The sequence below is a fragment of the Epinephelus moara genome, chromosome 17 (genome assembly GCF_006386435.1).
Source record: "Epinephelus moara isolate mb chromosome 17, YSFRI_EMoa_1.0, whole genome shotgun sequence".
Classification (NCBI taxonomy): Eukaryota; Metazoa; Chordata; class Actinopteri; order Perciformes; family Serranidae; genus Epinephelus; species Epinephelus moara.
In genome coordinates, this window is record NC_065522.1 from 31,260,969 (window position 1) to 31,270,431 (window position 9,463).

Below are 9,463 nucleotides of genomic sequence, written 5' to 3' on the forward strand. Positions count from 1 at the left end.
CAAATCCTCCTACAATTAAGAAATGATTTTGCGCAAACTCTCCGCTTGCTACAAGTAGGATCAGATCATTATAGTAGTCGAGACTGATGATAAATGTTTAAGAGTCACTATTATACTACTATTAGTAATTATTTTGTATTCACACAAAATCTTAAATTAAATCTCTTTAAATTGTTACACAAGTGACATTTAAAAGGATGGTCGTATTAACGAGCCGCCGATGTGACGTTGAAGGCAGCAAAACAATCGTCACTGCTCGTTGATCTTCGTCCTCGCCTCCTGATTGGTCCACTGGTTGTTCGTGTCTCCGGTCTGGCGGACGTTGCCCGTTCCAGAGAGTCACCTTGCCCCGGCTGCTGCATCTGCTGTACCGGTGAGAGAGCTGGGAGACCCTCCGGCTCAGAGGCACACAGAGGCAGGCAGGCAGCTAGAATCTGACCGGGGGACTGCGGGCTCTGACCGACCGGCGGAAACATGGCGGACAAGAAGCCCAAGACCTCCCCGAAGGCCATCAAGTTCTTGTTCGGAGGCTTGGCCGGGTAGGTGCTGCCGCTAGCTCACATGCTAACGTGCTAATGTCAGTTAGCAGTCAGGGGAGCGGCTAACAGGAGAGCTAACGGAGAAGCTAGCAGAGCAGCTAACAGAGAAGCTAACAGGAGATAATAGAAACAGAATAACTGAATGATTAATGCTGTCTCCACGTACGGGAGGTCACCGGAGAGCTGATTGTTATTCTGGTTGTTGTAGTTAAATTTATACGTGATTAGCTTTAGCATTAGCTTCTGTTAGCGGATGCTCACAGCTGAGCTAACAGCTCTCACAGTACATAAGGTTTTACTTCTGACAAGAGCATTTATGTTTTTCTACCAAGTCAGTTTATAAGTTTTATATATTTATTATTTATGTGTGGATTGGTTCACGTGGTTTTAACATCTGTTGCCCTAAATATTTATTTATTCATATGTTACTACAGAAAGCTTGTACAAGTTCATGCACCTGGTGTGGAGCATTGATATATGAATGTATTTTATGTTTTGTTTTGTTTTTCATTTTTATCATAAAATGACAGTGTCTGTACTTTTTAAATATATTTCTGTTTTTGTTTTTTTGCTTTATTTTATTTTTTAAAATAAATTTGTGTGAAACGATTTTAATAGTCGATAATTCACTTGAAAGCTTGAAACAGGCAACTAATTGTAATTCTACTACTGAAAAAATATTCCTTGCTAAAACCTGCTGGTTCACACCAAGTCATCTGGTGTATCATCTCTAGTCAACAACTCTCTGTACTTCTGATCTGATTTGCAGCTTTTCAGACTTATTTTGCGGCTGAATATAGTCTGTGGTTTCTTAAAAATCTGAATGAGGATAGTGATAGTGAGATGAAACAACACCAGCATTAGGTGGACTGTATTCATAATAAACACGTCACTATTCACAGCACAGTCCGTCCTTTTCTTATTTCATCATTATTAGTATTATTACTATTACTGACAGCAGCTCTACAGCGCCATCTCTGTGTAAAAAGGGGTAGAGTAAATGGAGTATAAACAAAGGGGGTTATTCAGGCTGAGTTTAGCCCCAAAGCAGCTCCTGTGGTCGGGTTTAAAGGCTGATGGAGCCCCCGCTCTCTCATGATGTCATAAGGGCTTTAAAGGCTTGAGTTAATACAGTGGAGCCCCTCTCACACACTCACACACACACAGGACAGAGAACAGGCATGCATGTGGTCAAACTGGTTTGACTGTGCACACACACACACACACAGATTGACAGGCTGATCACAGATAAGGAGAGACGTCACTGAGCTGCAACAGTTGCCTGATTGAATAATCATCGATGGTCTGTGGGTGTAAAGTTTGCAGAAGCTTTATCTTTTTGCAATGACGTCACCTTGAGCTTTAAAAGCGTGTTCCAGGGACTTTATCTCCCTGTGTCTGATGTTTCATAAACGACTCATCCAGAAAATAATCCATAACAGAAATAATGGTTGTTTGCAGCTCACTTCTTTCTCTGATCCGTTCAGACCTGTTGACTTAAGGCCCTGACACACCAAGCCGACAGTCAGCTGTCAACCAAAGTCGGGCCGTCGGTGAGCGTCTGTCGCCCTAGTTTTTGCGGTGTGTCCCGCACCGTCGGCACTTCGGCAGAGGCAGCGGTGGCTTTTCGGCCGATTGGGCATGTTGAATCGGCGGCGGAGCTTGTCGGTGAGAGAGATCACTCTGATTGGCTGTTCAGGTTTCATTTCCTCGCCCCTGTAGCGAGTGAATCTGCCTGTAGTGAAACCGGGGCTAACCGGTGCTTCCTCCTCAGGCTCCACTTCACTCAGCTGCCCCACAGACCCGCTGCTTCTTCCCACTTTAACCTGAATAACAAACCGGAGCTAGCTGGGAGCGGCTAGCGGAGCGTTAGCCACAGCATGACTGGAGGGAAGCACAGCCAGTTAGCCTCCGCTAGTCTGAGCTAGCCCCGGCTCTCCGTTTGGATCCAACCGGAGCACCGAGCCCTGGTTTGTTATTCACTGGGACCGGTGAATAACAAACCGGGACCGCATCATTAGCAGTGATGGGTATCATGAAGATTTTATCGATTTAACTCCTTCTAATTTCTTTTTAGAAAATATATAAATTTAAAAAGAATAAATTCAGAACATGATTATTGGACATGTTAAATCTAACTAGATGTTGTTTCTAGAGCAGCAGCAAAGTCACTATATAAATAATATTCCTGACATCACAGTACTGACTGAAGGTTAGTTTTTATCAGCCGCTGTACGTCATTCCTCCTGTCCTCTGTCCTCTGTCCTCTGTCCTGCTCCCTCTCTGCTGCTGTCATTCACTGTATGAAGATAACATTAGCAACTTGGCAACCCGACCAGGCCTCTAATAGAGACAGGCCTTTAGTTGACAGCATGTGTAGCCACACCAGGCTAGTAGAAGGCACCGGGTGTTTAATTGAGGCCAGGCTTTTAATTGAAGTCGATTTGTTTTGTCCTTCAGCTGTGGGTCATTTTTTACAGTGCGCAGACTGCACACACTGAGTGGACACTATAAAGACACACACTGACCCATCTTGTGTCCCCCCACAGCTGCAGCTGCGTATCCTTTAAATGTCACGACCCTCCAACACACTTTAAAACATCTCAGGCGCGTGCACGACACATGAAGGAGCATGCACGTGGGACAGCTGCTGGTGTCAGACTGACTTCAGTGTGTCCGTCCTCTGTGATCCTGTCGGCATTAACTGTATTCTTCTCCACAGTATCATGAGTGCTGTGGACATCAGACTGTCCTCACCATGTGCAGTGATTGTGCACATTGATCAGAGGCCACAGTCTGAGTGAGACGTCTGTCCCTCTGTGGACACTCACATACATCAATAATTATAACAATGAAGGTCAAACAGTTGAGTGTGGACGGAGCTTTTGTATCAGTGACTTAATTAAAGTGAGCGTCTGTTGTGAGGTAACGATGGGATTGATCAGTGTTCAGCTGGTCAGCAGGTGAATGAACCTCAGTTTACACAGCTTTGGTTCCTGACTGATAAAGAGTGGATTTGCTGCAGTACAAACTGTTCACAGCTCTGATAACACACTGTTATTACTGTGTCAGTGAACGCACCACCTATACCTCAACCTCGACCTGTCTCTGTGTGTGTGTGTGTGTGTGTGTGTGTGTGTGTGTGTGTGTGTGTGTGTGTGTGTGTCTGTCTCCAGGATGGGTGCCACAGTCTTTGTGCAGCCGTTGGACCTGGTGAAGAACAGGATGCAGCTGAGCGGTCAGGGCACGAAGGCTCGAGAGTATAAAACCAGCTTCCACGCTCTGTTCTCCATCCTGAAGAACGAGGGAGTCGGAGGCATCTACACTGGGTACCTGACGCTTTACCTGCCTCTTCATCCACCACATCACCTGACGCTTCATTTAACACTGTACCTGATAAATTCATTTGATGCGACATTTGACGCTTCACCTGCTTTTGTTATCTGTAAACAACCTGTCTCACAAAACCACCGACACCAACCAGCGTCTCCACACTGTTCATAATGAAGTCATTTAGGTGTTTATTCATGTAAAAATAAAACAACAAATGTTTAATAATTAAAAATAAAAAAAACAATGTTTATTTAAGAAAATACTGATGTTGTTTAAAAATGAATTATTATTATGATTTATTAAAATAAAAAACTAAAAGTTTAATTATTAAAAGCAAAACAAAATTGTATTTACTAAGAATAAAAGCAACAAATGTTTTAATCATTACAAATAAAAAACTGAATGTTTAATTATTTAAAGCAAAAAAGTTGTATTTTCTAAGAATAAAAAAAACAAATGTTTAATTAAAAAAAACATTTAAATTATTAAAAGCAAAAACATTATTAAGAACCAAGTAACTAAGTATTTACTAAGAATAAAAGCAATCAATGTTTTAATTATTAAAAATAAAGGCAATAAATCTTAAGTCATCAAAAACAAAAACAACAAATTCAGATTCAGATTCAGAATACTTTATTAATCCCCGGGGGGAAATTGTTTTTGTTCCAATGCTCCGTGCAAAGTAGAAATAGAAATACAGCATGAATGGAAACAAGAGATAAAGATGAAGATATAAATAAGATACTAAAATAGACAATGAAATAAATAAAATAAATATTAAAGTAGACATTAAAATAAAATAAAATAAAATAAAATATTAAAGTAGACATTAGAATAAAATAGAATAAAATAGAATATTAAAGTAGACATTAACATAAATAAAATATTACAGTAGACAATAAAGTAAAATAAATAATAAAAACAGTAAAGTAGACAATCTGAAATATATACAATATACAATGAAATGGTTGTAGCATTATAAATGAAATAAGAATGAGTAATTATATTGTGTGATTTGTTTTATAAATAGCCAAATGAGTCCGATCATCAGAGGGAGGAGTTGTACAGTTTAATGGCCACAGGTAAGAATGACTTCCTGTGGCGCTCAGTGGTGCATTTAGGAGCAATCAGTCTCTGGCTGAAGGTGCTCCTCTGTTCGACCAGAGCGTTGTGGAGAGGGTGAGAGCCATGCTGAAGTATCGCCCGCACCTTTGACAGCATCCTCCTGTCTGACACTGCTGTCAAAGGGTCCAGCTCCACCCCCACAACGTCACTGGCCTTTCTGATCAGCTTGTTGAGTCTGTTGGCATCGGCTACTCTCAGTCTGCTGCCCCAGCACACCACAGCAAACAGAATAGCACTGGCCACCACAGACTCATAAAACATCCTCAGCATAGTCTGGCAGATGTTAAAGGAGCGGAGCCTCCTCAGAAAATAGAGGCGGCTCTGTACCTTCTTGTAAAGGACTTCAGTGTTCTTAGTCCAGTCCAGTTTATTGTCTATGAACACACCCAGGTACTTGTAGTGTTCTACAATGTCCACGTTATGCCCCAGGATGGAAACTGGGGTCACTGGTGTCCTCGTTCTCCTCAGATCCACCACCAGCTCTTTTGTGTAATGTGTAATTCATGAAAAACTAATGTTTTTTCATTAAAAATAAAAAGAACGAATGTTTATGTTTAAGAAAATAAAAACATCACGTGTATTTATCAAATATAAAAACAACACATTTATTATCAGAAAAAAATCAACAAATGTATAGTCATCAAAAATAAAACAAGAAATTCTAATTAAGAATACAGATTATTTTTTATTGAAAATAAATAAAACAAATAGTTATTTATCAAAAATTTAAAAAAAAAAAAAAAATTTACTGAAAAAACAACAAAATTTTTTATAAAGAAAAAATATTAAAAAACAGATGTTTATTTTCTGCGTGTCAGTCTGTCTGCAGGTTTGTTGCGTCAGGCGACGTATACGACGACTCGCCTGGGAATCTACACCATCCTGTTCGAGAAGATGACCGGAGCTGACGGACGACCGCCAAACTTCTTCCTCAAGGTACGAAAATGTTTACTTCCTGTTTTCAGGGCTTCAACTGCATCTGACACTTCAGGTTCTGTCACTGAAAGCAGTGTCAGTTCATATATGAGAGCTGAAAACAGTCAAAGTGTCTGCCGGTGATTTCAGTGTAGAATGTTGCCATGGCAACACATTAGCTTACGACAGCTAATGTAAGGGCTAGCTTGGAAAGTAACATCTCAGATTACAGACAAACATGAAATATTTCTAATAAAAGATGAAAACGTGTGGAGAGTCGATCAGAGGTGGCTGTTGATGTGTGACAGAGTGGAGGCTGTAATGATGTCAGTTATTACTGTAGTGGTTGCTAATAGCAACAGAGAGTCAGCCGAATCCTGTCACACACTCAAGGCCTTGATGTGGAGAGTTATTTCCTCTCAAGCAGGCACAGAACAAATGCTCGTTGGCTGTCAGCTGTAGTCTTTGTGGCGTGTTCATATGCGACTTTCTTAGCTGAGACACAAGCGACGTGCATCAACGCTAGACGCTAGTTCTCTGAGGTCAGGTTGGTGTGTTTTACACAGAGTAACAGTGTGCTCCCCCTGCAGGCTCTGATCGGTATGACAGCTGGAGCTACAGGAGCATTTGTGGGGACGCCAGCAGAGGTCGCTCTGATCAGGATGACAGCTGACGGACGGTGAGACAGATGGACAGACACGGTTGATCATCTGTAGTCACAAATATGTTTGACTCAGTCATGTGTTTATGTGTTGGGTTTGATTGGTGGTTGATCGTATGACAACATGAAACCAGTTCACATGGTGATGACTCTGTGGTGATGCTTTTGTCTGTCTCTCTGTCTGTCTGTCTCTCCAGTCTCCCTGCAGACCAGAGGAGAGGTTACACGAATGTTTTTAACGCTCTGGCTCGAATCACCAGAGAAGAAGGCATCACCACGTTATGGAGGGTGAGGTTCATTTATGTCCCTTCCTCCCTTTAACCTTTTAACATTTTCTCAGTCTTCTAACATTACGTTTTGTTGTTTGTTTGTTTGTTTGTTTGTTTGTTGTAGGGGTGTGTTCCCACCATGGCTCGAGCAGTGGTGGTGAACGCAGCTCAGCTGGCCTCTTACTCTCAGGCCAAACAGGCGCTGCTGGACACAGGTACACACTATGCACATAAAATACCACACTCAGGTACACACAATAAACATGTACTATAATGTGTACTTTGTGTGTGTTTTCAGGTTATTTCGGGGACGATATTTTGTGTCACTTCTGTGCTAGTATGATTAGTGGTCTGGTTACCACGGCAGCATCGATGCCCGTTGACATCGTTAAGACCAGGTGAGACTGTAAACTCTAACCAACCTCGTTCAGACCAGGTGAGACTGTAAACTCTAACCAACATCGTTAAGACCAGGTGAGACTCTAAACTCTAACCAACATCGTTAAGACCAGGTGAGACTGTAAACTGTAACCAACATCGTTAAGACCAGGTGAGACTCTAACCAACATCGTTAAGACCAGGTGAGACTGTAAACTGTAACCAACATCGTTAAGACCAGGTCCAGGTGAGACTGTAAACTGTAACCAACATCGTTAAGACCAGGTGAGACTGTAAACTGTAACAGGCTGCTGTTGAGTTTGTAAACAAAGTGTTGACCTTCTATTTTTGTCTCAGGATCCAGAACATGAGGATGATCGACGGGAAGCCCGAGTACAAAAACGGTTTGGTGAGTCACATAAATCTTTATTTAAAGTCTTTGGCTGAGGGCCTGTGTGGGGAGTTCCTGGTACTGTCCCTTTAAATGAATCATAGAGAGAGGATCAACACTGAAGGGACATGAAAGGGTTAAACTAGTGATGAGTTCGTGCAGCCACTGATCTTCGTCCTTTTGTTATCGTCTGTTATCGATCACTGATGACTGAACTAATGTGACTGAACACACAGAATACTTTAGCTCACATGCAACATTTGTATTGTTTTCCCTAAAGGTTCATAAATTTTACACGTGTTATCATTTTCTATAAAATATATAGAGATTTGTTATTTAATTTTATTTATTTATTTATTTTAAACATCAGGGCCACCATAATTCTTTTTTTAAATATTCTGCCTTTTTCTAGAAACATGACGTGACAGTTTTCATTAAACTACGACTTTTGCCTCAAAATATTTTAACTCAACATGCCAGATGTTTTCATGTCAGCTACATCCTCGGAAACCCTGTAGCTCTCTGTTCTTCTTCCTCTGTAGAATTAAAGCATGTAGCTCTCTGTTCTTCTTCCTCTGTAGAATAAAAGCAGGTAGCTCGGTGTTCTTCCTCTGTAGAATAAAAGCAGGTAGCTCGGTGTTCTTCCTCTGTAGAATAAAAGCATGTAGCTCAGTGTTCTTCTTCCTCTGTAGAATAAAAGCATGTGCTCAGTGTTCTTCTTCCTCTGTAGAATAAAAGCATGTAGCTCAGTGTTCTTCCTCTGTAGAATAAAAGCATGTAGCTCGGTGTGCTGACGTGTCATTTCCTGTCTCGGTCCATCAGGAGGTGTTGCTGCGAGTGGTGAGAAACGAGGGTTTCTTCTCTCTGTGGAAAGGTTTCACGCCGTACTACGCTCGGCTCGGTCCTCACACAGTCCTCACCTTCATCTTCCTCGAGCAGATGAACCGCCTCTACAAGACCCACGTCCTCGACCGCTGACACACACACACACACACACTGGAACACACACTGCCGTAAGCACACACGCAGCCAGCATTTTGAATGAAGTTCAGTGAGAGTCAGTGTTAAACCAGGACTGTACCTAGTTACAAACACACGCACGCACACACACACACACACACACATTCTCTGTGTTGTAAGTTCTTTTTGTAAAGAAAAGAATGTAAAATAAATATAGTCCAAACATCATTCGGTGATGTTTTCAGTAGTTAATAATTATAATTAATAATAAGTCTTATTTGTAATGTCATGACCCCCCCTCCCCTCCCCCCGGCCAGACACACAGCAACATGGGATTGCTGGGTAACCATGGTTACAGCCAGTGAAAGATGGATAATTAAACATTATCTGAGCCTCACTTTGTCGTTTGTGTCTCTTTGTGAATTTCAAACATTTTAATTCTCAAAATTTTACAAGTATTTTTTAACATATTAATTTTCTTATCACATTATTCTTTAAGTGTTTCAACTTTGTTCCCGTTATTTCTCTAAATATTATTTATTACAAATGAGTCTTTCTCATATTACATTTTTAAAAAATATTTTTTTATATATATTTTTTTCTTGCATTACAACTTATTCTTTAATTCACATATTTGTAACATATATTTTTTCTAATTTTATCACATTGTTCTCACAATATTGTGACTTAAAATTACAATAACTCAATATTCAAAATATTCTCATTTTATTTTACTCAAAATAAAACTGCAATCTAGAATTTTTTTCTTTTTCTCTCAAAATATCGTGTTGATTTTTCCTTCAAATGCATTTTTCTTGTATCAAACTAATTCTTGAAATATTTCAGCTGTTTCACAAAATGTTTTTAGTGACGATACTAAAACTCAACATAT

General features: G+C 40.5%; 1 protein-coding gene across 1 annotated transcript; it reads left to right on the plus strand.

Moving 5' to 3' along the window:
- The first annotated feature begins 304 nt into the window (after positions 1-304).
- Positions 305-8,968, plus strand: slc25a11 (solute carrier family 25 member 11). The gene is made up of 9 exons (XM_050067531.1): positions 305-539; positions 3,716-3,868; positions 5,816-5,933; positions 6,503-6,591; positions 6,771-6,861; positions 6,967-7,057; positions 7,141-7,240; positions 7,578-7,629; positions 8,434-8,968. Exons 1-9 carry the CDS (start codon positions 475-477, stop codon positions 8,587-8,589), a joined length of 915 nt encoding a protein of 304 aa, XP_049923488.1. The 5' UTR covers positions 305-474; the 3' UTR covers positions 8,590-8,968.
- The last annotated feature ends 495 nt before the right edge of the window (positions 8,969-9,463 follow it).